This window comes from Thamnophis sirtalis, unplaced genomic scaffold (assembly GCF_051295495.1).
Source record: "Thamnophis sirtalis isolate CommonGarterSnake01/CBP01778 unplaced genomic scaffold, rThaSir2_p1.2 scaffold_7, whole genome shotgun sequence".
Lineage (NCBI taxonomy): Eukaryota > Metazoa > Chordata > Lepidosauria > Squamata > Natricidae > Thamnophis > Thamnophis sirtalis.
In genome coordinates this window covers 511,236-530,841 of record NW_028261387.1, presented here as the reverse complement: position 1 = coordinate 530,841, position 19,606 = coordinate 511,236, and the positions used below count along the sequence as shown (strand labels likewise).

General features: G+C 41.4%; 1 protein-coding gene across 1 annotated transcript in view; it reads right to left on the bottom strand.

Moving 5' to 3' along the window:
• Positions 1-19,606, bottom strand: part of CRB1 (crumbs cell polarity complex component 1) — a 113,999-nt gene that overhangs the window by 78,683 nt on the left and 15,710 nt on the right. The window contains exon 2 of the mRNA XM_087720743.1: positions 5,540-6,127. Coding sequence (XP_087576869.1) covers positions 5,540-6,127 — 588 coding nt within the window. The remainder of the gene's footprint in view (positions 1-5,539; positions 6,128-19,606) is intronic.

Genomic DNA, 19,606 nt, shown 5'->3' with positions numbered 1-19,606 from the left:
GAGATATGGAATGAGCTCAATAAAAATGCAGATTCTCCTCCCTCTGCTCTCCTGGCTGCCTAAATGTTCAGCCTTCCCTGTGATTCAGGAGAACGAAGCTCCTTTCTTCTAGTGAAAATTGTATGAGACATTTCTTAGCTCTTTGATGAAGGGGGACCAAAAAATAAATAAATTCATCCAGCAGATCAGTTGCAGAAAACTGTCTGGAGATCTCACAGAGCAACTTGCAACCCAGAGCCGGTAACGAGAGCATTTGGTGAGCATTACCGTGGTTGATTTATTGCGAGCTCTCAGCATACATATCAAAAGTTATAAGCTTTTCTAACATCCCAGGGAAATGAGATGAGGGTGGATGATTTCCCACTGTGACTCATGGTGTCAGGCTGGGCTAATAGCAATAGGCAGGCTCCCTCTGACTGAGTAAATGAGGGTTTTTATTACCAGCAGAGACACCTTGGGAGTTTCATGCAAGCTTCCCTCTGGCTCCTGCATTTAACACATCCCACTCACAGCGATCTGCAGAAAACTAAACAGCCATCCGAACAACAGCAGGAGCCGCTGATAAATCACTCTCTTAAGTGGGCTTTGGAACCAACCCTTTTGCTATTGGAGAAACAGAAAGCTGCCCTTTATGGAATGATTACTCTTATTATTTTAGGCTTTATGGATGCTAGGAAACTATCCTCCAGCGGGGATCTCGGCACATCTCCTTGGGTTTATATTTTATGGCGCTCTTTCTTTGCTGTTTTTAACCCTTCTGACAATTCTGTGCTCACACGGATTCTCATGCTACACTTCCCTAAACAAAACTACTGAAGAAGCCAAACGAAATAAACGTCAATGCAGACGGCATTCCCGGAATGGGCAAGAGGAGTAGTGACTGGGGAGAAAGCTCCTTTTTTCTTTTTCTCCCTACAGGTTTTTTCTCAACTTGAAATTGTGCTTAAACGGGAAAGAGTATAAAGGCAGAATTGCCAGAAAGGGATTTTCCTTACGACCCAGGATTGGCTCAGTTTTGGATGGAAACCTGCAAACCATGGGAGAAGTAGAAGAAATAGGGGGCATTTTTCTTTTTTCAATGATTTGCGTGGTTGGTGCTGTCCTTTCGAATGGCTTAATTTGATTTCAACTATAGCTGGATTAAAAGTGTGTCTCCAGAAGCAGTCACCCGGTTAGGATCATAAATATAATGAATCCATCCTAGAAAGATATTATGTATTATTACAAGATGACTAGTAATTTGAATTTCTTGGCGCTACAGAGCTTGGCCACATTTTAGGAATGCTTAAAATCCTGTCCTGATCTTACCTATTTATTTCAGGGCATTGAGGTCTCCTTAGGTTTCCAGAAATCAAATCTTTTAAACTTTCAGTTCTACTGTTCTGGCAGGAAGGGTTAGTCAGTAAGCTTAAATGAGAACAGTGGGGTTTTCTTTTTTTCCAAAGATGTTAATTGTCATATAAACAAAGGGCAATTTGCTTGATTCCGGTGCTTGTAAATACATGAGATTGGAAGAGAAAATTCCCTTTCCTTCTTTCCTCAATCCCTACATAACCAACTATCCAGATGGGTCACGATGCTGAATGAATGACAATCAGATTCACAATAACGATAAACTTACTAAACATTCTTTTAAGTTTTAGGCGAACAATATTCAGATCATTGCTCTGTAGGGGTGAGAACAGTATGAATGCTACTGCAGGAAGCTTTCTGCGTTTTGCAATTGGAGGGAGACATTTTTCTAGGGAAGGTGACTGAAGCAACAAATGCACAAGGAAACCCCTGTCTCCATCCATACGTTTCATGGTAACTGATCAGCCAAATTTTAAAAGGAAAACTGGGGGAGAGTTTGGAAGTAGGACAAAACTGCTCTTTCTTCCACCTGATGTTCAACTTTCTCTTCCTGATAGAGGCCACCAGCCCTGCTGAGCAATCCCGAATCCTGTCTGGATGATTTAATTTTTCTCTTTCCCCTTTTTAATACTGGTTTTCTTCTTGCTGTTGAATGGCGAGTCTGTCTTCCCCTCCGTCAAGGAGTTTATTCCTGGGCTGCAGCTCTTCCCTTCGGTTTGGCTAACACAGTCCATGCCATGCCGCTTCCTACGTACAACAGGAGGTCCAGGTTGAATAGGATCGTTTCAGAGCAGCCGTGCCAGCAGTTAATGGGCTTTTCCGTCTCTCTCCTTTCTGTCTTTCCTGGGGCTCTGCAGTTCTTCTCATCACTTGCCCTGGACCGAGACACCTACTGGTAGCAGCAGGGTGGCAGGAAAGCAACACATTTTTTATTTGAAATGTTATTTGGTGCCCATGTGATGGATCTTAACTGAAGGCAGACGTCAAAACAAAGTCTATGCCACTCAACAGAAAAGTTCTCCTTTTACTTTTTGACATAACTCCTCCACTCCTTGACAATTTATTTCCCAGGGGAGGAGAAGGGAAGGGATGCAAAGTTTACACTCCTGTAAAGACCATCGTGTTTTTTGTACACTATGCATTATCTGCTACCAAGCTCCTTGTCTTTCCAGAAACTGCTTGCTAAACTTAGTTTGTTGGAGGGTTATTCGTTTTGATATTTTTTACATGTCAGCTATGTTCCTGATTAAAAGTTTCAGGATGAAACCCCACAATTCTCCCTGACAACAACAGACATTCAGGAATGCACGCAGGGCACTTCAGCAGGAGGATCGTGCCAGTGTGAAAGCAGGTCCAAACCATTTATGTCCCCGGGACACGAGTGGCGCTGGAGAGCTGAGCCGATTTATTTCCCGCTCAGCTGCCTTGCAGCTAAAATGGCTGCAAACTGATTCCCCACCGATGAGAACGTCTGCTTTCCTCCTCTTCCTGCATTCTCCAGCACTCAGATCCCGTGAGGTCCCACAGTTCCCCTTTAAGAGTTTAGAGAGATCCTGAAGCCCTGAGTCAAATGGACTTCAAGGGTTCCTCCCTTCATTTCCCATTTGAGCAAAGAGGAGAGTATTTTTGTTGCAACGGCAATTTGGGATTTGCCTCCTTTGTTTTTTAGCATTCCAGGTCAGCAGAAGCGAACCGCTTCCCAGAATTTCGGGAATGAAAACAGTAATAATGTGGAAGGCCCTACTTTCAAAACCTACTTAGCACACATCCTGTTTTGCTTTCACCCCTTTCTTTCAATACTGATTCTTTTCCAAAGTAAATAGATGTTCAACCCTTCAGGGACTATGGGGTGAATGGGATAATGTAACACAAAGGGCCAATTAGATGATGGAACCAGTGAGGTTCTGGAGGACAAATTTAATGAAATAAGCACAAGGAATGAAATTGAACCAAGTTCATAAAAACACGGAGCAGTTTCAATTTAACTGCTTTGTCATCCTTATATAATACCATTTTAAATGTATCAGCCTGTGAAGTATAACCTTCTAGACTATTTAATAAAAAAGCTGGCATTTTTGTTGAAAAGAGGCTATCAATATCATAACACCCTTAGTTAATGCTATTGATTTCAGTAATGGTGGATAGAGACCCTTATATACATCAGTTCCAACAATTTTAATGGAAACTACTTGCCAGGAAATTTGAGTTGCGAGTAAATCTCTTCTGCCTTTTCATGTACAGTTGCTGAAATGCAGGAATGCGAGATTGAAACAATGTGCAATATTAAGAAATATTATTGGAAATTTCATGGTGAGATTTCACGTGATTTTGTGTGAAGTGAGGTTAAACAAGAACATATTGCATTGATCTCCAACTGTGCTTTTTTTCCTGGAATTTGTGAACTTACCCTATCAATGATTCATACTGAACAGTGGTTAGATAATCCTACAGTTTCTTTGACAGGCAAGACAATAATCTAATAGATGGATAAAAATCAAAAGTGGATTTAAGATTCACAGAAATATTCTGATGTGCTGAAAAATAGGCAGCCTTGTGAGAGAGAAGGCAAAGCTTCAGAATGCATAACCCCCTTGTCAGGACGTACGAAAATGTCTCTTTCTAAGAGGTGGAGAAGGAGGTGGCCTTTGATGAAACTGATCTGAAAGTCTGATGCATAATTTAGAGTGATTCTGATAGAATCCCTGCAGCTGCGATCCCACGGCGAAACGGGAAGGGAATATTAGGTCCATAACGAGGCTGCAGTCCACAGCTGGGAAAGTGAAATGAAGGGAAAGTGAAACCACAGCATATGTTATGTGAAAACAGTGTGTAGCACCGCTGAGTGGAGGAAGCAGCATGAAGCTGACAGTTCCTAGCATGAGAGAGAGAGAAGGTGGTGTGCAGTGTGTGGTAGGCCAAGCAGATCGATAGGGAAACCGAGGAGGCACGGAGGACCAGGAAGGTAAAGACTGGTAGAAGTGGAAATTATGGGAGGTCAGCTTCAAAAGAGAAGGCAGCGGAGTTTCAGAGAGTTATATCTTGATCAACAAACTTTCGCAAAAGGGAAATGGATGGAAAGGAAAAGGAACTCAAGGAGGACATGGAGGCCTAAGAATGTATTTCCCACATTGTATCCTAATACTTGCCCTGGAGAGTGAGGTACATTCAGCTCAGAGGTGGGTTTCTACCAGTTCGCACCTATTCGGTAGAAGCAGTTCGTCAAATCTACCGAATCGGTTAGAAGAGGTTCCACCAGTGGACCCGGAAAGCAGGCCACACCTACAGAAGAGGCTCCAAACTTTTTTGAAACCCACCACTGGTCCTTGGATAAGATTATTCTACACTATCATGCTCCTATTTATAAAACTCAGTGCCTCTGGGAAAGGTAAGGATGACTACGGCGTTTGTGGTGTAATCAGAACATTGCGTGTGTTGAAGTTGTTTTAACGCAAACCAAAGATGCCTTTCAAAAAACAAGTTTACATCACATTCTTATGCATGCCAGAGCTGTGTGCGAGGTAACTTAAGGTGGTTCTGACAAGTGTCGTCGACATCTTCATATCCGGTCACATGGGCGGCAAGCCACTCCCACGAAGGAGGCCACACCCACAGAGTAGGTTCGAACAATTTTTGAAACCCACCACTGATTCAGCTGATCAGACACATACAGTAAATATTAAAACATGTTTTTGTGGGAACTTCGGTGTTCTTTTATTGTTTGCTTGCAAACATTTCATTACCCACTTAGGTGACATCACCACTAATGCAATTTAACATCAAATAGGAGAATCTTTTCTCTACGTAGCTGAGGTGGTTCAGTGGTTAGAGTGCAGCACTGCAGGCTACTTCAGCTGACTGCTAGCTGCAGTTCAGCAGTTCAAGGTTGACTCAGCCTTCCATCCTTCTGAGGTGGGTAAAATGAGGACCCAGATTGTTGGGGGCTGACTCTGTAAACTGCTTAGAGAGGGCTGTAAAAGCACTATGAAGCGGTATATAAATCTAAGTGCTATTGCTATGTATTCCACATCATGCTGACATACCCACTTTCAAATTACAGTGCCTGTTCATACCATTTGCATAGGTTTGCCAAGACAAGAGAACTTGAATAACCGTCTGGAATGTGCCTTGTGGAGGGGGGTCCCTGCAAAATATAGGTTGCGTGTATATTAATTTTTTGAGTCCTTACCTGTGTACTCAAGAGGACAAATGCACTCATACTTCCCTATCAGGTTCAAACAAGAGGCTCCATTCAGGCAAGGTTCAGAAGCGCATTCGTCCACCTCCCGTTCACAATATTTCCCTTGGTATCCTGGGACACAGTAGCAGGAGTATCCCCCGATCCTCCCTCGGCACAGAGCTCCGTTGAGGCAAGGGCTGGAAAGGCATCCGTCAAGGTCAGTTTCACAGCGTCTACCCGTGAATCCTTCAGCACAGAGGCAAGTGAAGCCACCAGGTTCATCCTGGCAGGTGCCTCCATGCCTACAGAAATACGAGTCACACAAACTAGTGGCAGTTTCACAGACAGTGCCAGTGTAGCCCGTGGGACAATCGCAAGTAAAGTTGAGGTTTCCAGGAGCGTTTGCACAAGTAGCATTGTGAAGGCAAGGGGCAGAAGAGCAAGGATCACAGGTTTCCTTAACACAATCTTCTGCAGAACTGTCCGCCGATGAGTCCAGGCAGTGGCAACCAGTGGCCGTGGCAGCAGCATGGGCCTCGGAGTCCTTTTGGCAGGAATTGGACAGGCACTTGGGGCCATCATTCATGCAAAGTGAGTCTAAAAATAATAGAAACACAGAAGAAAAATTAATAAGACAACTTTCACAAGAGCTATGCCTATGCACTCCCTTTTCCTAGTTTAATAGAAAAGTCTCCCTTGTTCAGGGCTTAAAAGCGCATATCTCATAATCAGGAAGTCCTCAAAGGATTTACACGCCAATATTGGGACAAACGTATCTTACATTTCTATATACGTAATTATTTTACAATTACTTATTTTGCCATCCTTATTCTGGGGTAAGCTGCTTTTCTTCCAAATGAGTAGGGAACTCTCATTCCCACTTCTACTATTATAGGGATAATTCAGAAACCTCCAAAGGCACTCAAAACAACAACAACAACAACAACAACAACAACAACAACAAGCTAAACTTTTATAGTTGGCACCAGGATTCATTTTGATTCACTCCCATTTTCCTCCCCCCCCCCGCCCCCAACCCCCTTTCCTTGGTAAGATATTCAGTCTGTATTCAATCTGGATTGCAAGACAGTAGAGGAAGATCATGGGCCTGTTCTGCATTATGCTTGATCCATTTAAACATAAAAATAATATTTCATGCACCTACTATAATTTGTTGGATGGTAGGAAGTACCAGACAAACTTTAAGTCACTTCAGGTGACTTTAGACATAAATAAAATAACATATAATATATGAGAATGTCTGTGTGTGTTTTTTGTTTTAAAAAACCCTATAGTATCAGTCATTTAAAATATAAATACAGAGTGTTGTGGAGGGATCTAGATAGATCATGCTTGAAGAACTATCACAAAGCAAGAAGTAATTTTTTCTAGTTTTATACAGCTGCAAAATTGAGTCTCCCTCCCTCCCTCTCTTTCTCTCTCTCTCTCCCTCTCTCTGTGCCACAATCTTTTTTTCTAATCCTTACCTAGAGAAATATTTTATGTACCAGCTATCCAAATGATTAGTTGCATGAAATGAAAGCTGCAAGCATTACATCTCAAAGAAGAATAAAGCCTAAAGAGGAGATTATGTCTTCACTGCAGTGCTTCTTACACAGCAACAGTAAATTATGAGATTAAAAGTATAGGGGGGAAATGCTGGGGGGAGGTTTTAGGGCCGTGATGGCAAACCCATGCCAGGCGTCCGTGCCAGAGGTGGCGTGCAGAGCCCTCTCTGCTGGCAGGTGCGTTATCACCCCAGGTGAGATCTCCGTGGCGTTTCTTCCGTGAGCTTCTGTTTCTCTGCAAACGACAAAACAGGAGCTCCCGAAAGAAAAAGATTTTACCTCCTGCCCCACTGCCGGTGTTCACATGCCCTGCCTCCCACCGGCCGGATGGTCCTTGGGTCCCTGCAGCGCATGCACACATGTCTGCGCACGCACGCATCCACACTTGCAAGTGCGCCTTTCAGTTTGGGTACGTGCAGTTTGTGCCCTGGGCGCCTAAAAGGTTCCCCATCACTGTTTTATAGATGATAAAAGTGAACATTTGTCCCCAGGTTGTTTTTAGCCTTTCTCATACTTAAGAGTTTTTGAGCACAAGATTTGGGGGGGAAAACCCACAATTCAAACCACATCAATTCCTGGCCTAATAAAGAAAAATCCACCTTCACTCAGTTGGCCCCTTACATATTGCAGGGACCTTAGTATGGTATTAAATCTCATAAGCCTCAGAATATAAACTGTGCTCACATTTACACCTCAGCTCTCTTGTTTCTAAAAATGTACTGAAGAGGCTCGTGTGACCTGGTCCAAAATATATGAGCATCCATTAAAAGTCTGGATATTTAGAGGATGCGGGAAGTTCTTTGGTAAGTAGAGGCAATTTCCTTCTTCCCGGGGCCCAGTTGGCAGATGTCTCTCCCTGAAAAGGGGGCAGAGATAACTTCCTGGTGTTTGGCCTTTTCGCACAGGAAGGCGAGTCTCTGATTCCACGGGAACCACCTTTCCTGTATGGCCTGACCTGTTCTGTGCGTAACCCTTGCTGGGGGGGGGGGGGGGGGGAAAGCATGCTGTGTGCAGGCACAAGTGCTTCCTCATGCTTGAGCTGCAAACATCTGTTCTTGAAAGAAGAATATTGTCCCAATTAACACTGTCAGGAGGGAGCAAAGCGAGTGTGAGAGGAAGGATGGGCCGTAGGTTGAAGCCCAGAGGGATGACGGGCGCTGGGTCTTGGCAGCTTTGGATATAGAATTATTAGAACCACACAAATTCTCTTCTCTTCGCCACCAATTAAGATCACACAGGACTGACCTGCTCTGACAAAAAGTTTTAGAAAAATTTAACATCTAAAAATATTGAAATAAACTGCTGATCATTCTAAATTTAGGCTGACTGATACACGGAGTATTGCTCGGAGTCTATTTAAAGGACATTATGGCGCTAACCTAATTACTCAAATAATTAGTGCCAAACATTTTACCCCATCGTTAAAACCTTTTGATGTAACTGAGAAGCTTGGCAGGAGGATTTTCCCGCTTAGAAAGTGGAATATATTACAGTTGAAGTAATGAGTTTTCCCAGGAAGATTTTGTTCACATTAAAGGTTGCCATCTACTGGCTAGCATTAGCATTAATCAAGATAGAGCAGAAATTATTTAAAAGAAGAAATCCCACAGAAAGATTGACATCTGATATTATAACACAACTATGGTATAAACCAGGAAGCCGGATACTATGGAAAAGGGACTTTCCTTCAGAGTCCTGGGAAAGTGTCTACAGTTGATGCTAAACTGTTAATATGATTGAAGGGGGGAAATTATTAAATACATGGGAGGTAATCGCATACACTGAAATCAATTAAGATAATAGTTTTAATTAAACAAAATGCATTTTTTCCATGTCTCTATTTGGGAATGTGATCAATGCACACCATTTCAACACAAAAGGCAGCACTTGGCCGAAAAAAACATCCCTCAAGAAGTCTATAATATTGGCAAAAGATGGAAGGAAACAGAAGTGGAAAACCAGCAGAAAAGTGGGTTGACTCACTCTGGCAATGGGTGACCCCCTTGGGAGACAGGAAAGATGGGTGGGTGGGTGGGTGGGTGGGTGGGTGGGTGGATGGATGGATGGAAGGAAGGAAGGAAGGAAGGAAGGAAGGAAGGAAGGAAGGAAGGAAGGAAGGAAGGAAGGAAGGGCTGCGTGATTACTCCCATGAAACCCTCTCTTCCTAGTTACTTTTTGGTTTTCAAGAGAAGATACTGCATTATTTATTGATTTCGGTATTTTTTTTATACTTCTTATATTATTTGCTTATCTTAATAATATGAGTCACCTACAGTAAGAAATGTGAGATGGGCGGTATACAAATTGAATAAATAAAAAAATGAAATCTATTTCTAGTTCACTTTAAAGTTTTGGTAATTTTTTTCTAGATCAAGAATGTGCTTCGTTGGCTGAAGGCTGCATTGGACTAATATTGAGGTCTGCATCCTTAAGTAAATTCAGGGTATTCAGAATAGGATTTGAGGTAGTTAGTGGGGTTTTTTTCCCTTTTAAATATGAAATGAATGCTTTAGATCTCTGTAAGTCTTAATGTTCTTCTTGTATTCTGAATTTCTGAAATCTCACTCTAGGAACTCACGGGGCAATAGAAGGAATTCTAATTCAGCCTGGGGTGGGGTGCTGTTTTATGCTCCGCTTTCCTAGACCACTGAATAGCCTCTCCCTTTGGCAGAATGCACCAGCCGCTGCCTCTTCCTAGCTATTTGTTCTGACTCAGCCTTAGCAAGTAATGATAAGCCACTTACTCGTGAGTAAAAACCAACCCCTTTTCAAACAGGCTAGGAACAGTCTTTTATTCACACGGATAAGCAAAAATCAAACGTAACGAGTCCCAAAAGATCTGGCCAAGGAATCCGAATTGCTTGCTGTATCCTAAAAGTGAGCGGCTGTCTGCCATAACAGGCCATTCCCAAACTCCTACTACTTATTCCCCAACCAGGGAGGGGCTGGCTAGCGTCCCCGTCTTCTTTTCCTTGAGAGCCAGCTTATTGTTTTCCTTTGCTCTCCTTTCCTCTCCTCTCTGCACAGATGCACATGTGGGATGGGCCCCATCTGCTCCCCTACCTCACTCAGCTCAGGCCCCAAAGGCAGCTGCCCCTCCACTTGGGGGAGGACAGAAGGCCCTCTGCCTCCGCAGCTGTTTCCGAAGGCTGTGAAGCTGCCCCAGGCTCTCCCTCAACTTCCCCCCCCCCTCTGCCTCTGCTGCTGGCTCTGATGGCAGCCAAAGGGCCACAACTCTATGGGAGAATTTAGGCCCACATAGAGGTATCCCTCCATAGAGAGGGGTATTATTAAATATCAGAATGATCTATAATGGATTCTTTTCGAGGGAAATGGTGTGATAAACCAAAAAGAATCCATCATGTTATGCCAAAAATGTGTATTGTTGGGAAGAGCATATCATAGTTTAGATATTAGGGAAAGAGAGACACATAAAATGTTAAGGGATTTTACATATGAAAAGAAATTAAAGTGTTTCTACTCCCCCACCCCAATTCTAAAATTATATTAGTATTTACATTTATTGAATTTAGGTTTGTATGCAATGCCAGCCTTCCACTTCCACTTTAGCTTCTAGACCCACACGTCTTGAGAGAGGCACTCCAGAATACAATAATAGTTGCCATTTCCTTCGTGCACATCGTGTTTCCACAAAGATCCTTACAGTGGCCAGTGAAGGACAATACAGAAGAACTCGGTGGCCTTCTGGACTGTCGATGACCAGCACTGTATATCAGGCTGCCATAGTGCAAGAATTCTCAACGTGGCACCTGAGAGTCCCAATGGAGTCATGGACACCTCCTTTGTCACTTCCAGGACCTCAGATATGTGTGATTGTTTTCTACATTAAAAACCAATTTAATTTGAGAGCTGTTAAGCTGCAATGCTGCAAAACAAGGATTTTCAGCTTCCGGTACAATGTTTCTGCTCAAGGGTGGCCCTGAGCCTCAAATGGTTTCCATAATCCATGCCCTCTTTTAGAAAATAAAAATGATGGGTAGGGTTGTGACTCAGCAGAAGTTTGCTGTGAGTTGAGTTGGGATGCAGGAATAACAATGCAGCTGGGGCTTGTGAGTGTGGTCTTCTGGAGATAAAAGGACTGATGGTGCCACGCCCTGGTTGCAGAAGTCAACGTTCATCGTTGGTTCATGGTTCATCGTTCGTGGTTTGTTTGTGAGAGGCACTTGGAGAAGTGATTTGCTTTCTTTCTGTACACCTGGTTTGGCCGTAAGAGATCTTTGTTTTTGCATTCTGTTATCTTCTTGCCAGAGACTTTATTTATGTTTATTTTGGGCTCGCAGCCAGTCTGAGCCGAGGACTGATAAAGTTATTTCCTTTTACGTCTGTCTGTCTGTCGTCTTTGAACGAGTGAAGGAGGGGGGGGGGTCAGAACAGGTGGCTACTACTTAGTCTTTATTTGGCTAAGGATCTGCTTTTCGGGGATGGGGGGGTTGAGAGTAATAAGAAATGTCCTGTACGATGGTTGGCTAGAGTGGTTTCTGCAGCAAGTAGCATTCAGAGCCATGCTTTGAAACTGGCTAAAAACATCACAGCTATGAATGTGTCCCTTTCTGTAGGCAACGAATCGGTAGTTGCAGCACACTTACTTTCTTCCTTCTTGCCAGATGGGACCCTCATTTACTGACTTTTGACTGAGAAGATAATAAGCAGTAAGAGAAGATCCAGCATTTCAATTTGATATAATCTTAGACTCGCCTTCTTGAAAGTGCCCCTTCTTCCTTTCTCTCCGTTCCTGGTATATCTTATCTCTTTAACCTATTAGCTGACCTCTTTTTTACCGTCTCCATTATTTGAGGACTCAATAACTATTTAACAAGACACACATTCAGTAAATAATAAAAAAAAAACAATTTGATTCCCTAAAATTAAACTGAGCCACAATTAGAGCTAATTTCTATGCATCAGCTAAGTTTTTCTTTCTTTTGTGAATTGTACAAATATTTTTTTAGTACTCAAGTGTTGTTGTTTAAAGCAATCCAACCTGCCAATGAGATTATGCCCAACCATGCTCAATTCATGGTACCAATGAAATATCTTCAAATCCTAAATAGGAATCGAAGTAACATATTTCATTGGACGTATATTTATTGCCGAAGGTATTCAGCATGGCTTTAAGGGATTCGTTGCTATGGCATACCTAGGCAAGTCTCAATTCGTTTGCAATGGGTTGTGACAGATAGGGAAGAAGGCTTCCCTTCTACTACTAAGAACTCCCTGGCAAATCAGACCCAGAAGACCACGACTGCTATCCTGAGTTTTCTAATGCTGCGTAATGACTCTTAAGGGAATGCCAAAAAGCATATAACTTTATGAAGAGCCGAAGAGACATGGAATGCTTTTTCTCGGTCATAGGCAATATGAAAAGAAAGAGAAATGGGATACTTGAATCATACAGAACAGGAGGCAACGAATTAAAATAAACCAGGGGAGAAACCTGGGGCCGAGAGGCTAGGGAAAAGCACCAAGTTCTACTTTTGGCACCCAGTCAAGGATCTCCGTGGATCACAAAGCTGCTGACTTGTTCTGTTGTTCATCACAGGCAATACTGTTGATAAGCCAATGGTGGTGCTGTTGATTGTGGCATTCACAAGCCTTCCTATTCATTGCCAGTTTTCAAGAATTAAACTGTTAGATTTCATCAGTCTATTATCATTTGTTAGCACGTTTTCCCAGTAATAAGGTTCACTTGCTATCCATTCGTAGCCAAAAATATAAATGCACTATCTGTTTTCAGAGGTGGGTGGCTGCTGATTCGGCCCGGATTGGCCAAACCGATAGTAGGAGCGGTGGGAGGCTCCATCCACCTGCCTGGACACTTCTGGGTCATGCGGGAGCATGTGCGGGAGTGCGCCCGAACTGGTAGTAAAAGAATTGGCAACCCACCTCTGATCTGTTTCAATAAGGGACAAGCAGAACAATCCTCTCAATCGCGAAAGATGAATGAGGACGTCCACAACTTACACTCGTGTGGTTTAAATGTATAGCTGCAGCACCGTCAAGCTATTTCGTTAACGTCTCCTCTCATCCTGCAAAGCATTTCTATTTCTATATTGTTTGTATTCTTTTCTAAATGACCTCATAATTTCCTCCTTCTCTGGGCATGACTTGTCCAAATGCATTATTTATAAGGCTCATAGCACCCTGCATCCCCACCAAAGCAGCGTTACCTTGGGGTGAGACGGACTTCAAACAAATTTAATCATGAAACAATAATAATAATAATGAATGAATGAAATGAAACCAAAATACTCTGTATCAGATTCCAGTCGAAGGAATGGAGCTCTCTGTTCTTCGGGAATGAAAGATTGCTCTCGTTGCTAAGGGAGGCAATACCTCCATGCTTTGCCCCAAATAAAGGTGAAGAGTTTGAGGCAAGGGACTGCACTGTGGGAGGGATAGGAGAAAAAATGAAGAGCAGCGGTGGCGGCAGCAAAAGCAGCAGGAGGACAGCAAATAAATAAATAATTTTACAAGGCATCCCTTGTATTTTCCAGAAGGCTAATGACAAATTGGATCACAAAAGAGAAACGAACAAGCCTTCAGGTCATACCTTGTGCAGAAGCAGAAACATTACGGCCGTAAAAACGCCAAGGCCCTAAATATAGAATTTATTTACTCCAGGCCTGTTTTTTGAAGCATCCTCCTAAATTGCCATGGCAACCTCATGCGTGGCTTATTGCCTTGAATGGAGAACGTCGCCATGGAAACCAATAAAAACAACTGGCGGTGGTTCTGCTTCCGTAAGAAAGAGCCAATTATTTCGTTAACCCCCCAAAAAAACATTTAAATCAGAAAAGACAAAGGAAACTCCATAGTTGTATGAGTGAAAAGGCAAAGGAGGCACCAACCTTCTGTAGTCAGGAGAAAGAAAGAAAGAAAAAAAGAAGAAGAAGAAGCGGATTTTAAAATGACGTTTGGCATTCAAATTGGTACGGATCCAATTGGGACCAAGCTATTTATTCATGAATTTTGATTATGTTTTAGTTAATTTGCGACCTGATGTTATTTTTCTTTACCCTTGTGAAAATAGGGATTCATTGAAAATACTAAAAGCTGGGGCAATGAAATTAACCTAAGTAAAGGTTTACAGAGATACAACACACGCATATACAACACACAAACACACACTGGACTAGATTAATTTAATTGTAACTTATTTACTTAACAAGGAAGCTACATATAATCCAACTGCAGGCTGCCTATCCGTGCAATGAACCTCATGAACATTTTCTAAAGCCAAAATAAGCTTAACTGGTCCTGGAATTATTCAAGAACGATTCAAGGCTGAGATGGGCTTCAATCCAGGTATGGCCTCCTGGAGCATGTTTTTTGTTTCTTGGCCTGTTTATTAACATTATTCATAGATGGTGGGAATAGACACGGCGGGAATAGAGGTTGAGTCTCATTGGCTAAGAAGTCTGAGGGATCCCTTTAAAAGGGGATGCTGTGTGACTATTCCCCAGCCGGATGTTTACTTGACTTGCAATAAAGAGCTGTTGTTTACTGAAACCCTTTGTGCCTCCTTTACCTGATCTAATACTTTTTGTAATACATATTTTTGTATTACATAATACATAATCATACGGCTACTTATCAGATGGCTCATTGTCAACGTAAACAAACAATAATCCCACATTTCATCAAACTTCCTATTAAGGCACCTTGTCACCATCACACCAATACCATGTTTTCTGGTTTCAACTCTTATCCTAGCTCAATCCTAGCGGGGAAAAGCCAGGTCTCTGTAGCCTTCTGGGAGGTCAAGAGGACAGGGGCACTTTGGATTTTAGGAGGTCCCGCTAGAAGACAACATTCAAGTGATGGGACTTGGAGTGCGTCCAGGTACCTGACCTGGCTGGACAGGCAGATACCTTCAGGGAGAAGAGTCTTCAATTTCTCCATCCATTCAATCAATCATCATTGTGCCAAAATAACAATAATGAAGGATTTTATATTGATTCACTAACCTTTGGGTGATACAGGTAATCCTTGACCTACGACGAGCTCAAAATATTGTTGTGAGACATTTGTTAAGTGAGTTTTGTCCCATTTTACAGCCTTTCTTGCCACCGCTGTTAAGTGAATTGATAAGTTAGTAACGTGATTGTGTTAAGTGAATCTGGCTTCCCCATTGATTTTGCTAGTCAAAAGGTTGCAAAAGGTGATCATATGACTTGGGGACACAGCAACTGTCGTAAGTATGAAGCAGTTGCCAAGCAACAGAAGCAGTATGAAAAATGGTCATAAGTCACTTTCAGTTCAGTGCCATGGTAACTTTGAGTGGTCACTGAACCAGCTGTTGTAAGTCAAAGATTACCTGTAGTATGAAGATATTGCAATTAGAAGTTGCAAAATGGTTTAAAGCAGGGAGTCCAATATACAATTTCATTTCCCATTCTATCTTACCCTGAAACAGGACAGCAGCCAAAGCCCTTTTGATCTTTTAAAAAACCTTCAGGTACAAGGATATTTCACCAGTTTCTGAGTCTGGTGCAATTACATGGCATGCCTCAAAGAGCAGAGGATTTATCTTTGGAATTTATAAGAACAAGAATTAATTCCAGTCCAGCGAATCTCTGCCTTAACGTACCTGCAGGAATCTCTCTGCTTGGTCTGCCTCCCGATCGAGAGATGCTGAATTAGATTTACTAGAATAGTCTAGTTCAGTGCAGGAGCTTTCAAATGTAATGTATTCTTCCTTTCTCACAGGACATTAAAAATACTATTTATTTTTCATAGAACATTAACTCTCCAGGCCTAACACTTATAGATTCTTAAAGATAAGAAAGTTTGCTTAAACATGTATTCTGAAACTCCATCCCAGGTTTTTCTTTGCCTATCAAAGGTGAAGTTGACACTAGTATCATGTAGTCAAAGAACTATTTTAATCTCTTAACCCATGTAAGGCAATTCATTATTTATTTAGAATTCCACTTAATCTTAGGTAAACTGAGATTATGCATTCTGGCTGGCATGCTTCGGAAAAGAGTATTTTTGTTATTTATGGTCCCAAAAGCTTTTCAGGTAGCGTTTGCCATATTTATTATTTTATTATCTAATATGTGAAGGAAGAACATATATCTAAAGCAGGCCCTTTGTTTACAATCAAAATTAGCAGCTTTACATTCTACTAGATATCAGTAAAACAAGAATTTTACCGCTCTATATTACTATTATTCAGATTGGGCCCACAGCCAGACAGATGTTTAAACTGGATTTGGTATTTGTCACCTATTGAGTCTTTCTCGAGGACCTGAGATAGGCGGATGTTGTTGTTTCATAATATTAAGAGATATTAATATGAGTGCAAGTTTGGTGTAGAGGTTAAGGCACCAGGCTGGGAAGCAGGAGACCATGAATTTAAGTCCTACCTTAGCCATGAAATCCAGCTGGAAGATGTCGGGCTGGTTGATTTCTATTAGCCCAACTCTCCTTCTAGGGTTTGGTTTGGGGGGGGGGTGGGTAAAATAGGATGAAAGGATACTCAGTGTATTCATCACTTTGACTTATTTATCAAAATAATAAAGGTAAGATAATATCCCTGACCTCTTTTTTAATTAACTGTGATTAGTAAAATGTCATTTGAAAATCTCACCAGGCAATTGGAAATAAGATTTATGAAAAATGAAAGTTGTAGACAAAAAATCAATCTAAGTTTATGAGCTCCAAACCATCATAGAGAAAGATCTTTTTTTAAAGAAGTTAGCTGAGAAACAGAACTAATTTTAAAAAGATGAAGAAATGAAGCTAGAATAAGGGAGGAATGGCAGGCTGAAAGTTGATTACTTAGCTTGTTGTTTGGGGGGACTACTTAGAAATACCAAACATTCATGATTTCTTTCTGGGAAATATAAAGTCATAAATATATTCTTGGATCCAAGTTATTTTGAATTCAGCAGGACTTATTTCTGAGTAGAAATTAAATCAAATTTTTGAACAAGATTGTATTCAGCAACATCCTAGCCCAGAAGCTGGACTGAGTAGGGTGGAGTGGGGGTTTTCAGTAACAAAGAGATATTATTCCTCGGGTAAATGCTTGGATGGCTCCGTTTTTAAGTGCCTCTTTTGCAAGGAAACAAAGCTTCCAGTCCATGTCAGTTCTCCATCTGGGCAAAAAGTGTTTGGGTGCCTATGGGATGCCTGGAAAAGGAGTGGATGGCTCCGTTTCTAAGTATCCCATAGGCATCCAAACACTTTTCACCCAAATCAAGGAGAGAAGCAACTTAGAACTGAGGAGAAATTTCCTGACAGTTAGAACAGTTAATCAATGGAACAGAAGTTGCCTCCAGAAGTTGTGGATGCCCCAACACTGGAAGTCTTTAAGAAGATGTTGGATAGCCATTTGTCTGAAACAATATAGGGTTTCCTGCCTAGGCAGGGGGTTGGACTAGAAGACCTCCAAGGTCCCTTCCAACTCTGTTATTCTAATTCTAATTCTAGTTCTATTCTATTCAACAAATAAATATTTTGTATGGATGGTAGCAGTCCTTTATGGATGAACACATGTGTTTGTTTGTGTATCATTCTCATAATCTCTCTTCTTTTATATATTCTCAGATACTTTCATTTCATTTCTGGGAAGATTACCTCAGAAGGTGGAATTACTGCAATTCCAGATGCAATTGAATGACATTGATTTTCTGGATCCCTTTTAGATCTCACGATTCTGAAACTTCTTTTTCCTTTGCTGGATTATTTATGTCAAAAACTATGGTTTCCTTTCTGGTGATCTATTTTGGAGATAGTTTGGTCCTTTATTTCAAGCCATGTCAGAAAGTCCTGCTAAGGGATTCTGCTACTTTTTACCATCCAAATACCAACTGGAGCATCTGGTGCCCTTAAATGCTGAATAGTCTCAGATGTAGGCTGGAAGAGACTGGAAACCATGTAAATCAGAAATGATCTTAGTATACAGGAAACTGGTCTATGAGATGGGGATTCAGCCTGTCTAGGATGAAGTTGCATTCCTTTGCAAAAGTAAATCTCTTCTGGAAAGTGCAAGATCCTTGGATTCTCAAGTAAGAATCTTCTGGAGACATTCTTCCAGTTATGTCTCTATGATCTGAGCTGATCTCCATACAAGATTGGACCTTCCATTGTATACCTCCCAAACTATAGAAAGTACTCTTTTGAGAATGTTCTGGATGTCCACATTTTTAGCATCTAGAAAAATCTGTAAATACCCAACTGTTTAATTGTTAATTGATTTTAATGTCAGCTTTATGTTTTTTATGTTCTTATTGTTTCTTAAAATTCTGCTAGCTTCCTTGAATACTTATTCAGATGGACAGGTGGTGTATAAATTAGAATAAATTGATAATAATATTTCTTCAGCACATCTTCAGTCTTGGTTTATTTCCTGAATGTGTTACCAGTGAGAAGCTGCAATGGATTCAGTTGTTTCAAGGGCAATCCCCAAGACGAATGTTCTTTACAGGAAGGTAACACCACCACGCTGTATTTTAAGCATGGGGTTTGGTTGGAACTTCTTCTCCAATTAAAGAATTAGAACTTATTTTGCACTTTCTTGCAATTGTTATTATTAATGGTCTTGATCATTTTTCAACCATGTGTTTAAAACTCTCTGGCAGGAGAAAAAAAAGATTATATGCTTGTCAACATTTCATTATCTTTTTCTATTTTATCCAGGCTGCCAAGAAATTTTCAGAGTGGGAGAACTACAAGAATTTCCCACTTTAAAATTGAAATGGAAATTTTCCAAAAGCATTTGTTTTCATCACACAATGACAAATACTTTTCTAATGCTTTTTTATCGTTTCCATGCTGCTTTGTGACACAGAACAGGATTATGCACTGCTGCTGAAGTTCTTAGGACTACTTGATTTTGGATAAAGAATTGAGAATTCAGATTTATCTCCCGATTGTTAGTAAAATATATGAACACACTTACACGCACTCAAGGTTGAATGGCTACACTGGAGATTAAGAAAAACCATAAACCATACGGTTTAGTGCATTCCATACATATATCATCTAGACTGCAAAAATCCAGAAGAGCACTCAGAATATGCTATCTTTGCTGCCATCTATTAATTACCTGGAGTTTTTCAGGTAATATTGAATATGGTATAGCTATATGTAAATCACATATTAAATAAAAGCATGGACTTGGAAAGAGACCACACCAGTGATGGGATTAAAAAAATTTTTACTACCTGTTCTGTGGGCGTGGCTTGGTGGGCGTGGCAGGGGAAGGATAGTGTAAAATCTCCATTTCCTCCCCACTCCAGGGGAAAGTGACCACAAAATCCCCATTTCCTCCCGATCAGCTGGGACTTGGAAGGCGGAGAATAGTTGGGGGTGGGGCCAGACAGAGGTAAGGTATTTACTGGTTCTCCGAACTACTCAAAATTCTCCAGAACTGGTCAGAACTTGCTGAATATCACCTCTGGGCCACACATATTATCCCTGTTCCTCAAATCCTGTATCTGCTGAGCATGTATTAGATTATAGTTTTCACTTGTGA